Source organism: Ictalurus punctatus, chromosome 20 (genome assembly GCF_001660625.3).
Source record: "Ictalurus punctatus breed USDA103 chromosome 20, Coco_2.0, whole genome shotgun sequence".
NCBI lineage: Eukaryota > Metazoa > Chordata > Actinopteri > Siluriformes > Ictaluridae > Ictalurus > Ictalurus punctatus.
Genome location: NC_030435.2, coordinates 6,141,085 through 6,154,555, shown reverse-complemented (window position 1 = coordinate 6,154,555; position 13,471 = coordinate 6,141,085). Strand labels below are relative to the sequence as shown.

Below are 13,471 nucleotides of genomic sequence, written 5' to 3'. Positions count from 1 at the left end.
AAGTAGAAATTGGTAAAAGACATATTTTACATAATCCTATATAGAGTATATAGCGTATGTATAGACTATGAGGTATTTGTGCAATATTGTGCGAGATGCAGTGTAACACTGAAACAGAAATAACATTATGGCATAAAAAACATACAAACCTATGCTTAAGACATTTATAATAATGGTGGAAAATACAGTAATCGTATTTACATGATGTGAAGTAAAATAAATAAATAGCGTTGCGGATATTTAGACATTGAAAATATTTCGCTAATTTATTTATGTATTTATTTATTTATTGCGATTGATTAAAAAAATAAAATAAAGCTTTTAGAGCTGACCACAGAAGAAAACGAGCTGTCGCAAACTCCAGTTTTTACGACCATTGTTTGACTGTTGACGGCCATCGTAACGGATTACGACAGTAAGAAAATGGCGGAGGAGGAGCGGAGTGCCGAGGCTGAGAAACTCAAGGAGAAGGCGAATAATTACTTTAAAGGTAACGTTAAAACAAATGGCAGTTACAAGTAATAGTCGTTTGTCCTTTATGTAACTGTGTGGTATTTTATGGGTCGGAAAGTGCTCGTGTTCTCGGATTGGATGGCGCATGTCAGGCTGAGTAGTTAGCCTTGCTAGTGAAGTCACGAAGCCGGTAGGTAGCTTAAATCAATTATAAGCCCACAGAACCCTGTAATAATACACAACATTAACATGCTCGTTAAATGAAATGTGTCCTAAAGCGAGTCTGGTTCGTTCTTGGTGAATAATTAAGTATGTACCGTGGTGGTCTTATTTAGCCAACGTGCTAACTAGCGTGACGTGATGGAGACGCGTGCGGGGTTGCTAGTCTGTACTGCAAGTTATTTAACTGATTTAGTTTACACTATTCAGTCCCTGTACTCTTACACACAGTGTATCTCAGCAGGTAAGCCAGATGTAGCTTGTTAGTTGAACGTTAGCTGTATTGTTACAGTTACAAATCAATTCGAGAAAAGAATGATTGTCATTCATTCACAAGGCGGTGATTTTAATCTTAATTAATCAATAACGCATATATTATTTGTAACCTTTGTAACTAAAATATGCTTTAATTAGGAAAATACTTCACAACTTTAACTTCTGCCGTTTGGCTTACTAACTGGCTACTGGGCAACCCTCATAATCATATTGGCCATGTGATAACCAAGTTATAAAATGAATTAAAGCTCAATGGTTAGTGGCTTTTTATTTGAGAAACTGATCAATTTGCAGTGGTCTCTTATTTTTTTCCAGCGCTTAAATAAAATGTGTGTGCGTGTATGGATAGCTCGATAGATAGAAGTGAGATGGGGTTGCAGGGGTGGTTAAGCTACCTCCCTGAAATTAGTTTTTACAGGGTCGGATGTCTGCTAGTGTTAAAAGAGCAAACAAACAAAATCGCAATACGTGTTGACCAAACCCACCTGCTCAAGTGGAAAGTTTGACCAAACCCTCCCCTGCTTGCTCTCACTGAAAGTTTGACCAATCCACCCTGCTCTCACTGAAAGTTTGACCAATCCACCCTGCTCACGTGGGAAGTTTGAACAATCCCCCTCCTGCTCACGTCGAAAGTTTGACCAATCCTACCTGTTCCCACTAATAGTTTGACTAATCCCCCTCCTGCTCACGTAGAAAGTTTGACCAGTCTCCCCCCCGGTCACGTAGAACGTTTGACCAATCCCAGTTACTCACTTGTTTGCTCGGTCAGACACTCTTCACCAATCCCACCCAGTCCTGCTGAACATTTGAGTAATCCCCTCTGTTCCTGGAGAACATTTGTCTAGGCCTATTTGCTTCTGCAGAAAGTTTCACCAATCCCACCCATTCCACCCCATTCAACCAATCCTCTCCCACTGCCCACAGTTACTATTCTTGGCACTTTTGTAAAACCTGAGTCAGCATTTTAGCCCAGAATTGATACAGATATCAATATTTGGCGTCCGATCTGTGTATTCCGACTAAATAGTTTATGTTTAAGCCTCAGCTAATCGAGGTTGGCTGGCAAGCGATGTGTGTGATGTGAAGACCTGGTTTAGTCCAGCTGTATGTCACTGACATGGGATTTACTGACCAACATCGTGTGTGCAGATTATCACAAATGTGCCGCTGCTTCCAGTAGCTTGCACATTTGTTCCTTTACTGAATGTTTATTGCGTTAACAATAAAAGCATTTTGAGGCTGTTTGATGAATCAGCATGTCACTTCAAAGAACAAAGGTGAATATAGATAGACTGATTGCGATCATCACTCTTCGGCTCTTCCTTTCAGAAAAAGACTACGAGAACGCAATCAAGTATTACACCGAGGCACTGGAGCTGAATCCATCCAATGCCATCTACTACAGTAACCGGAGCCTGGCGTACCTGCGCACCGAGTGCTATGGCTACGCCCTGGCAGATGCGACCCGTGCCCTGGAGATCGACAAGAACTACATCAAGGGCTATTACCGGCGTGCCACTTCTAACATGGCGCTGGGCAAATTCAAGGCCGCGCTTAAAGATTACGAGACAGTACGCTTTTGTTTTTTTTGTTTTGATTAACATTATAATAATTATTGGTTATAACTATTTTCCAACCAGATGTATAAATTAGAGGTATAGTGTTAAATCAGTAGATTTGTGGATGAAAATCACATTTAATGTGTATGTTAAAGATGTAAATAACTTTAAAATGCTGGAAGATATTTCTGCAGGTAAAAGCAGGATGCTTGTGGTTGATTACATTTGCACTGAGACATGATACACTGTTTCCTCTAGCTGTTTCACCTTACACCTATGTATACAATAATTTTCTGCTCAAACACTTAGTATTAGCTTTGAGAAATGGCGCGTCGTTGCACAGACTGATTAAACCTCTTCCCTTGCTCTCGTCTTTGACCTGAACAGGTAGTGAGGGTGCGACCCAATGATAAGGATGCCAAGTTGAAATATCAAGAGTGCAACAAGATTGTAAAACAGAAGGCCTTCGAGAGAGCCATCGCCAGTGATGAACTGAAACGATCAGTAGTGGATTCATTAGACATCGAGAACATGAGTAAGTACTCATCCCTTCTACTTGAACGTTGTTTATAAAGCGTGCAGGTTATCTGTAGGACTAACCCTTCCGGTGCTTATTTTATTACAATTTTCTCCTTTGCAGCGATTGAGGATGAGTATGTAGGCCCTAAACTGGAAGACAGTAAGGTCACGTTGAAGTTCATGAAGGAGCTGATGGAGTGGTTTAAGGACCAAAAGAAACTCCACAGGAAATGTGCTTACCAGGTAAACCTCACAACTAGAGTCTGATAACTTGCAAGTCCCTAATTTGCTGTCTCGCTACTCATCATGTGACTAGCAAGTTGACTCAGATTTGACCAAGCCCCCCCTGCTCACGTGGAAAGTAAAGAATTTTCCCCGGCTGTCACACAAATGTGTACAAACACCACCTACCTCAGAGGTGTCCAGTCTTACCCCGAAACGGCCGCTGTGGGTGCAGATTTTCATTCCAACCAAACAGAAGCCACATTTGAGTCTATTGAAAGCCAAGGTGGACTGATTTAAACAGGTGGAATCAGATGTGTGCTTGATTGGAACGAAACACGTCTGTTTTAAATGACGCTGTATTTCATATTGTGGTATTCGTGTACTCCTTTTTAGATGCTGGTTCAAGTAAAAGACGTTTTATCCAAATTACCAAGTCTTGTTGAAATTACATTAAAAGAGGTAAGAAAAGAAACTAAGGCTTGTTAGGATTGTTTTTTGTGATTTAGATCTAAATTATTTTCTTATTTCTACTCATAAACTATTCTTGATGTGGTAACTGTTTTTTTTTGTTTTGTTTTTGGTAACTGTTCCAGACAGAGAAAATAACTATTTGTGGGGACACGCACGGCCAGTACTACGACCTTCTAAACATATTTGAGCTGAACGGCTTACCATCTCCGACCAATCCATATGTATCCTTTTCGTATGTCCTCAAAGCATTTAAAAGTCCCTGTGAAGTGCATTGAAATGAGTAGCGTTATTCGATGTGTTGACGTAATTTCCACTGAAACAGGAAATCAGTGTAGGACATGTTGAGTGGCTCATCCCCCCATTTAAGTAGCCAATAGCGATTAGCTTACCTCGCAGCCCCTGGCTAAGGCGTACTCGACAGTTAATTCCATGGGTGCAAGCCCGAGCAATAAGGATACGTTGGATTCACTTGTGGAGGATTTTTTTCTCCATCTCCTTCACCTGTTCCAGCGGACCTCGCAGAATACTCTACCAATGAAGAAAACGAACCAGGATTCGTCAGGAAAATGCCTGGCACAAATACCTCATTCTTCAAAGTGAATGAATTCAAGCCATTTTCTTTCGTAATCATCTTGTAGTTGGAACACTGAATAAAGCGTGCGCATTCGAACAGCCAAAGACACATTTACGACCCATGCTTGCTGATACGATACAACACGAACTGCGGCAAGGGGATTTTTATAATGTTTGGGCGGGACGCTTCAGAATTGATCGGACAGAAAATCTGATGAGAGGCTGAAGTGCAGAATGAGGTCATCAAATTTGTTGATCCGTATCAGTGGTAGAGAGAGACTGTAAATTTTCAATTTGAGTTTTGTCATAGGAAGCACACTAGCTTATAGATAACCTTAACGCTGACATATTCATACTAAAAGCCACAAATCAGCAGTTTTGATTTCATGGGGACTTCCATTCGGATGTAAGAAGTAATGCTCACGTATTTCCCAGTGAGATTTAGCTGTAATAAGGATTAGTTGGCATCAGTGGACAAGCTCTGAAGATGGGAATGAGCTACAAAAAAAAAAAAAAAAAAAACACTTGGTGGATCCTGATTGGGAGCATTGTTTTTGATTTGACGTGACAGTTGAAGTAGCTGGAGCTCAGTCCAATAGCATGCATATTTACTGCTATTCATCCAATTCCATGTAATACATTGTGACTAGTGCATGTTGTCATGCTAATGAACAGATGACACGACATGACCATGATCTGGATAAATATAATCATTCCATCAGTAATCTGATCAAAGCAGATTGCATGCTGTGGACTGAAAATATCAAGAGGAGGAACTATGGTATGTTTATTCAATACAGTTCTCTCTAGGTGAGAAAAAAATGTCTATAGACAATGTTTATCAGCATCTTGACAGCGAGGGATTCTGACGCAATGCAAACAAGAATGTACTTTTACTTAAAGCTGAACAAAGCACTTCAAACGTGACCTGTTCTTTGATGTTCCTGATTGATTAATATTAAGAAAGTTAGTCATTTCTGTATCAGTACTGCTGTAGTACTCAACCTGAAAAAACAGCATTGATGCATGCCTACTTCTTCCAAGTGGTTTAAAGACATGGCTTCTATTTCACGCCCTGCTTGTTGCGTAATATGAGTCTTAACCAAAAAACGCAGCTGTTCAACGGTGACTTTGTGGACCGTGGCTCCTTCTCAGTGGAGGTCATTCTCACGCTGTTTGGTTTCAAGCTCCTTTACCCAGACCACTTCCACCTACTGAGAGGTGTGCCCTGGCTTCAGCATTTCACATCATACACACACACACACACACACACACACGCTTAAAGAGTAAGAGAGTAACCTCCATTTCATTCCTAGGTAACCACGAAACAGATAACATGAATCAGATGTATGGCTTCGAAGGCGAGGTCAAGGCCAAGTACACGGCGCAGATGTTCCAGCTCTTCAGTGAGGTCTTTCAGTGGCTTCCACTCACACAGTGCATCAACAACAAAGTGCTGGTGAGCAGCAGTTTGGTTCTTTTTTATAACAATGTGTGTACATACAGTCAGCTCCAGAATTATTGCCACCCTTCGTAAAGATGGGTTTAAATCAGTCTGTATCTCGGTGCACCATGCACGCACTCATTAATACTTGGGGGTGATATAGAGTAATCAATCCAACAACTGCATGTTTTAAGGAGGTGGGAGGAAACCTGAGAACCTGGTAGAAGCCCACATTTTTTTTAGACTAATCCATGTCACGCACAGTTTGTTACAGTGAGTTTTCTAATACACACTGTACTTACCCTCAGTGACCTAGCAGAATGCACTGAAAGTCAAACGCAACTGATATATCATATACCAGCAGATTTTTTTTTTATATCCATAGCAATGGATATATTTGTTTTATACATTTGAGTGGGAAAAATTTGCTTCCCCTAAAAAAAAAAAAAAAATAAATAAAAATGAAATATTTGACAAAACACTACATTTTTATTAGATTATTTTGAACTGTGGCTATATCCTGCAACATAACATAAGGTGAAAGAAAATAATTATTTAAAAAAAAAAGAACTCACTCTTGCAGTGACTCAAATCCCAGTCCTGAGCAGAACAAGGCAGCGTATAACATCTGACAAAAATATGACCGAAATAAAGATTTTTGATAAACTGAGATGATAAAAACTATAAGTAAATTTCCTTGCCTCTTTTATTTTATCCTAAGGGTCTACAAACTACTTTTTGTCCTTGTGGTTAAGTATCTATGTAATGTGTGTTTTCAGGTGATGCACGGGGGCTTATTTAGTGAAGATGGTGTGACCTTAGATGATCTTAGAAAGATTGACAGAAACAGACAGCCTCCAGACTCGGGTAGGAAATAAGACTGCTTTGTATGAGTTAAAAATATATCTATTTGTGTGTGTGTGTGTGTGTATGTATATGTATGTTATTTTATCTTTGCACATTCTTTGTTTTTTTTCTCTCTTTTTTTCCACCTCATTTATCACGTCCGAATATGACTTTCCAGGTCCTATGTGTGATCTCCTGTGGTCAGATCCTCAGCCGCAGGTCAGTCTCTTCTCTAATTTTACCGCTATGTCCCTTAGAGTCCATATTAACAGTTTCATTTTTATGAATCTACAACTGATAGACTTTATGTAGTCAAGGACATTTTTGCCAGAGGATCACTTTCTCCCTGAAATTATTGCTAACTGATTTAAAATGACTTAAAATGAGGTCATGGTTCTTACTTGAGCTCATTTTAAGAAGCTAGTAAAAATTCCAATGCAAATCTAACAGGGAATAAACTAAAACGAAAGTACTTGTTTGTTACCTTTGTTTGAACGTTGTGGTATTGGAAAGCCACGTAGACGAATTTATGTCATGAATTTTGATCTCAGCGGTACATATTTGAGTGACAGAGCGCTGTGTTTAATGAGGCGTTTTTATGGCGTCGTTTGATTCACAGATTGAACAGTCACAGATTGAATGTAATTGAATGTGTTGCAGAATGGGCGGTCTATCAGTAAGCGTGGCGTGAGCTGTCAGTTCGGGCCCGATGTCACCGAACGTTTCCTGGAACAGAACAAGCTGCAGTACATCGTGCGCAGTCATGAGGTGAAGGCTGAGGGCTATGAGGTCACTCACTCAGGGAAGTGCATCACGGTGTTCTCCGCGCCCAATTACTGGTACAGTACTCCTTTATTAACATGGAAAAATTACTGTCATCGTGCACATGAGTGAGGCTTCATAAGTATGACACTTAAAATATAGTGTGTGTGGGATAATTCATGGTTAGGTGTGCATTACACGACTTTAATGCACAGAATGGAGGCAAATAACCTCCACACAGTGCATTAAAATCGTGTAATGCACCCCTAGATGTAGATGCTTATACCATGGTCACGTGCCGGCATTGACAAGTTAAAGCCGTCATTGATGCTTGCGGTGCAAAATGTGACTGAAAGGATAAAAATAACGGTTAATTTGCATTAGTTATTTTATATACGCGTCATTAGGTCTAGAATTCTGCCCGCTCCAAATCATACACAGAGACAAAGTAGTGCGATGAGATTACATTTATTTGAATGAATTATAATAAATGGTTATTACAAATAAGTAATCAATTATTATAATAGGTCATAAAGGATGAGATAAATTTTTTTTGATCAGTCATTTGTAATAATTACTTCTGTAAGTGCACACTAATTAGACAGTATGTACTGTATACATTCAACTAAAATGCATTTATTTATTTTATTTATTTAGTAGTTTATTTCACAGGGACAATGGACAGTCCATGACTGCTCCTGTAGTCCCTGGACAGGAAGTATATAAAAGAGGGAAAAATGCATCAAGATAAAAATAAATTACACAATGTCATTAAAGCATTGGTCAATAAATAACAGACACGAAAGATAAAAGATTAAAAAATTTGTGACGGACTGGTTCCTCACAAAGACTGTGCTTATAAATGATTGTTTGGCAACAACAGTTACCTTCTGATAAGAGAATTTGAAGCGGTTTTGATTTGTTTCATAGAGGTGCACAACATATTACCACTTTTGACTAAAACTACAGACTGAATTTGAAGCTTGGGAGAATAAATGTATGCTTCTTTGTCCATTCAAGTCTAACTATTCCGATTTCATCATCTCTACCTCTGTAGCTCGTCTCTAGTCTGATGAGCTGCCTTCAGCTAAATAATTTACTTAAATGTTTGTGATTGGCCATAGCAGTAGCTCTGCTACAGAAGCTGCATTGTTTCATGTTAAGTGTTGCTGAACGACGGCAATTGTCCACCGTTGTAGTTTCGGCTAACCATTTAACTCTGCGGTATCGTGTGATTCACTAGTATAGCAGAAAAAGAGAAGGTTAGTTAACGAGACAAAATACATTATAATGACCACGCTGACCTTAGGAAGTTTGGATCTCATAATGACGTCAGACTGAAATATTCATCCATTTGATAAAAGTTCATAGGAATGGGAATTTATTTTACAATGAAATGTGCTGCTTTCAGTGTTAAAAGATTTATGTGCTTTACATTACACGACAATATCAGGAATATTTCTTAAAATGCTTAAGTAGGTATGCAGGCCATTCAAAATGTAACATTTAAAGATTATTCTACGTTGAAGTACAGGTCAGAGATTTGAATTACTGTATGCCTTGTGACTTGATGTTCGCATCCTTTCTTTATCTTTTTGCCTGTAGTGACCAGATGGGTAACAAGGGAGCCTACATTCACCTCAGGGGATCTGACCTCAAGCCTGAATTCCACCAGTTCACTGCTGTGGTTAGTATCTTCACTCTGAACCACACTGTATAGTTAGACAGTGACAAAGTGACTAAAATTAATATCAATTAGTAGGCATGTTTCATTTGGAAGTGGGATTTCGTAAATCGTTATTCAGGGAGATCGGACTCGCTACTCACTTCTCACTATTTCTTTGTTCCAAGAAAAGCAGTAATGAAGCTCAAAAAAAGCACTTAAGGTTTATGTCGACATTTCCTACATTAAAAAAAAAAAAAAATACATTGAAGTCCCATTTTCTTTTTTAATAACTTCCTGGTGTAAGTATAAAGGTGATGTAGCTATGATTATTGTGCTCTTTGGTGTAGTGGCTTCTCAGGCTTTTTGCAGATGCCATAGTTTCTTCATCAGTTCATGAACTGATAATTGAGGTCAAGGTGCCTTGACTGCATTGTTGAGTATTTTTTGCTGGACCATGTTTTTATATGCAGCCAAAGCCTAATATTCAAACTCCCAGAAATTCCCAATACAGTGACTCCCAATAAAATGAATTTTAAATAAATAAATAAAATACAGATTTCCTGCTGTTCAACAAGTAAATAATGAATGTTATCTCTACCATACTGGAGTGTCATGGAAAAAAACTATAGTCATGCTATATACCAACCACTAGGTAGTGCTAGAATACTGTCAGCCATACCATATTGTATATTTTCATCATGACAGCCTCTTGCTTAGTGAGTCTTAAAATAGTTAATGTTGTTGTGGTTCTTCTTATTGTTGTTGTTGTTGTTATTCATACTGTTTTTGATGGTCATTTTGGTCTTTTAGTGAGTATTTGCAAATTTGTTCTTACTCATATTCTGCTTTCTGGACATTCATGATGTATACAGATTTCCAGAATTGGAATGTCTGGAACAAGGGATGTGGGTGAAGTAATAAGAGTGTCAGAAAATTAAAAATTCTTAAAGACAGGGATGATTATTAATGCTTGTGTAAATCATATGGTCTGATATATTTTTTTTCTCCACATGACAAATCATTACAGTGAAGGAAAGAAGTATTTGATCCCCTGCTGATTTTGTATGTTTGCCCACTGACAAAGAAATGATCAGTCTATAATTTTAATGGTAGATTTATTTGAACAGTGAGAGACAGAATAACAACAAGAAAATCCAGAAAAAACGCATGTCAAAAATGTTATAAATTGATTTGCAATTTATAACATAAATTGTTAGAAATTGTTATAAATACAAAACCCCCTCACTGTATGTATAAAGATCTTGTTTTCCCTCAGTTTTATTTACTTGCATGACAGGTACTGTTTTACCCAAAGACTTGCAGCTGTGATATTCACAACTTAAACAACTAACTGAGTGTTTCCTCTGTCTCCACAGCCTCATCCGAATGTTAAGCCCATGGCATACGCCAACTCACTCTTACAGTTGGGAATGATGTAGAGGCTCCAGCCATCTCTTAGCAGCTGTTACTCTCTCAAGTCCACACCAGTCCCTCCAGACACATCACACTTGTCATTCCCGTTTTTTTTTTTTGTTGTTGTTGTTGTTTAGTTTTTTTCCTCCCCCCACAAGTGATAGGGCTTCTAACGCACACAAGCACTCAAAGTGATCAAATGCTTCTTGGTCTAGCAAGCAGTCAACTCGAGTGCACATAGTTGAAAGAAAAAAGAAAACAGGACCTTGGTTGCTAATCCATTTTAATTTTGATACGTATCAGTCTGTTTTCCCTTCAGTTTTTTTCATAGGTGTAAAGGATTTTTAATCCAGTATTCGCAGTTGATTTCTAAGATAGAGAACACAACAAGCTGGATTGTACCAAAGACCTGGGGTCGTATGTAGCAAACGGCTTGGAGAAAGATGGATGAGGGTGTTTATAATTTTTTTGCCCTGCCATTAGGACGAATGTGGATGAGCCGCTTGATGCATTAAGATCCTGAATTAGGAAACTGATTAAGTGTCGTCCTGTGTAAACAATTCTGCATTTGTCACGCTCCCTTTTTAATTTGAAGCTTTGTTGGGAGGGACAACAGTGTGTGTATCTGTAATTCTGTAGCAGTGAAATCATCCTGTGCTACTTGGGTTTTTGTAATCAGCTGCCTTCATGCGTACGTCTCTCGGTATCGTAGAGCCAGATCGAGTTGGGTTCATTTGTACTCAAGCTTTTGTCCATCATATAAATGAGATCATGTACCCCCTGTAGTTACTCGACTGTTTGACTCTCTCCACATGTTCTTCAGTATTGTGAAGGTCCACTGTCCGTTGTACTCCGATCTGTTTGGCAGCACCAACACGTGTTTTTCTTCCAGCTTGCTTGACTGAAGTGCACTGGAGATAGCTGTAGTCCCCCACCCAACCCTCATTGTACGATTGTTTAGCTAAGTCCACCCCATCCCGCCAGTGTGGATTTGTGACAGAACATGACTGATGTTTAGAAATCTTAAAACGCACAGCAGCCATAGCCCATGCCCTTGACTTTTTAGATAATGTTATATACACAAATGTGTATGTATATACAGTATATACTGTAACAATGAAATCCCTGTGTACATGTTTGGGGGAAAAAGTATTGAATAAAAAAAAATCACGCTCCAATTCTAGTAATGCAGTATGTTGTCTTATTGTAAACTGCTCAGGGAGGAAGCTACCAGGGTGTACAAAGAGAATAAATGTGTGTTGTTTTTCATAAATATACACTGGGTTTCAAAAGTATTCAGACCCTTTCAATCTTTGCACATTTTATTGTGTTGTAGTTTTAAATGAAAATGGGTTAAAGTAACTTTTTTTGCCAGTAATATGCTCATAATTCCCAAAGCAAAAAAAAAAAGAGAGAGATGGCATCAGGATGCACTATGGGAAGCCGGAGGAGGCAGTGTCACGGTCCTAGCAATGTTCTGCTGGGAAACATGTATGTCATGTTGTAGTGTGTAGATGTTACCAGTAGATGGGAGGACTGATCTTTCCAGCTTCATGAAACCAAGTGCTTCTGAAAGAAGTAGATATTATATCAAGTAACCATAAGTTTAGCGTGAGCCTGGACATTCAGGGGAACAATTACCAAAATTGCATTTTGACAAACTTGTTTGACAATGCATTATGTTATAATTGTATTTATTAATCAGGAACGCTTGATCAAGAATAGGGAATTTCTCTTTGTGAAAAAATATTTTTATTTTTTTTTTAAATCTAGACTATATTTTAAACACCATAATAATCATTTTACTTTGTGACATCTAAATAAACTACAAATGACTAGTTGTAGGCGTTTGTAGAAAACCAGCACGTAAGGGATATTTTGGTTTGCAGCCACTTGGAGTGAATTTTCAACATAAGCTTGTTAACCAGAAGGCTGTGAAGTAATAAAAAGAATGTCTGTATCTCGTTATTTATTTATTTTTTATAAGTCATTGTTAAATTGAGGAGTTAAGAGTTTTGTATAATCAAGCACTCCTGATGTGATGCATTTGTGCGTCCTTCACAGGCTGTGTCTTTTCATTAGCAGATTGTAAACTGTTTAATAACAATAGGAGCATCATGGCTGGGTGGACAAGTCTGTGCTCGGGGGATTCTCACCCCAGGCCATATGTACAGACGCGTGGGGTCTCCTAAATACAATGATGCCGCCATGCGTCACGATGCTACCTTCCTTTATTTGCACTCAGATAATCTCTACCTAAACAATTTTTTATGCTTTGACTTTGACAGCAGCCACAGATTTACCCCCCACCTTAATGCATATATTGCCACTGTCACTCAAAATACAACCATGCTGGTTTCATTAGAGACAGAGATTAATTGACCTCTGAGAACTTAAGTCTGTGCTGGAGCTACAGATTAGATTTGCTAAATCGCCTTATGTTCTTTTCCAATTTTTATCCCAAGAAAATTAAATGACCACCAGAGGTAACTCGCATTCATTATTAACAAATCATCACTGCCTGCCAAGGTTATATTCGAATGACAAGGGTGACTAGATTGGATCAAAATTCTCAGATTTGTTATGGTTTGAATTGTACCTCATTTAACTGAATTTTGTGTCTTAGAAAAGGTGGGAAAAAAACAAAACATAGCTTTACGTCTGTGGGCCTAAAAGGACATGAGTTTGACACTTTAGATCAATTCACTGTAAAAAAAAATAATAATAAATGAATAAATATTAAATGAAATCCAGTTATAATCTTCTAGCAAAGTTAATGGGACCAGCTCAATCAGGCATCACTAAATGTACAATTAACTTGTCCTTTTTTTTTTCTTTCTTTCTTTTTTTTTTTTTTTTAATCAATACAAATTTTTAATTGTAGCTGTTTTTCTATCTGTCTGTCTGTCTCTGGTTCAATCTTAGGCTCAGGTTACTGACTGTGTGGAGTTTTCACTGTGTTTGTGTTCTCCCTGTCTTTGCATGGGTTTCCTCAAGGTTCTCTGGTTTCCTCCCATCTGCCAAAAGTTTCATGTAGGTGGATTG

The 13,471-nt window shown here is 38.4% G+C and overlaps 1 protein-coding gene across 1 annotated transcript; it reads left to right on the top strand.

Annotated features, from left to right (window-relative positions):
- The first annotated feature begins 379 nt into the window (after window positions 1-379).
- ppp5c (protein phosphatase 5, catalytic subunit) lies at window positions 380-11,609 on the top strand. The gene is made up of 13 exons (XM_017496092.3): window positions 380-490; window positions 2,278-2,519; window positions 2,895-3,042; window positions 3,148-3,269; window positions 3,645-3,710; window positions 3,845-3,943; window positions 5,411-5,516; window positions 5,612-5,754; window positions 6,519-6,606; window positions 6,764-6,804; window positions 7,246-7,424; window positions 8,953-9,034; window positions 10,390-11,609. The coding sequence occupies exons 1-13, from the start codon at window positions 424-426 to the stop codon at window positions 10,450-10,452; spliced, it is 1,446 nt and encodes a 481-aa protein (XP_017351581.1). The 5' UTR covers window positions 380-423; the 3' UTR covers window positions 10,453-11,609.
- Window positions 11,610-13,471: the final 1,862 nt, after the last annotated feature.

What these genes read in the sequence shown, in the direction of transcription:
- ppp5c (XM_017496092.3), top strand. Translation starts at nt 424, where the DNA reads ATGGCGGAGGAGGAGCGGAGTGCCGAGGCTGAGAAACTCAAGGAGAAG. An exon ending in ATTAGACATCGAGAACATGA is followed by an intron (nt 3,043 to 3,147) that starts GTAAGTACTCAT and finishes TCTCCTTTGCAG; the next exon opens with CGATTGAGGATGAGTATGTA. An exon ending in CCACTTCCACCTACTGAGAG is followed by an intron (nt 5,517 to 5,611) that starts GTGTGCCCTGGC and finishes TTTCATTCCTAG; the next exon opens with GTAACCACGAAACAGATAAC.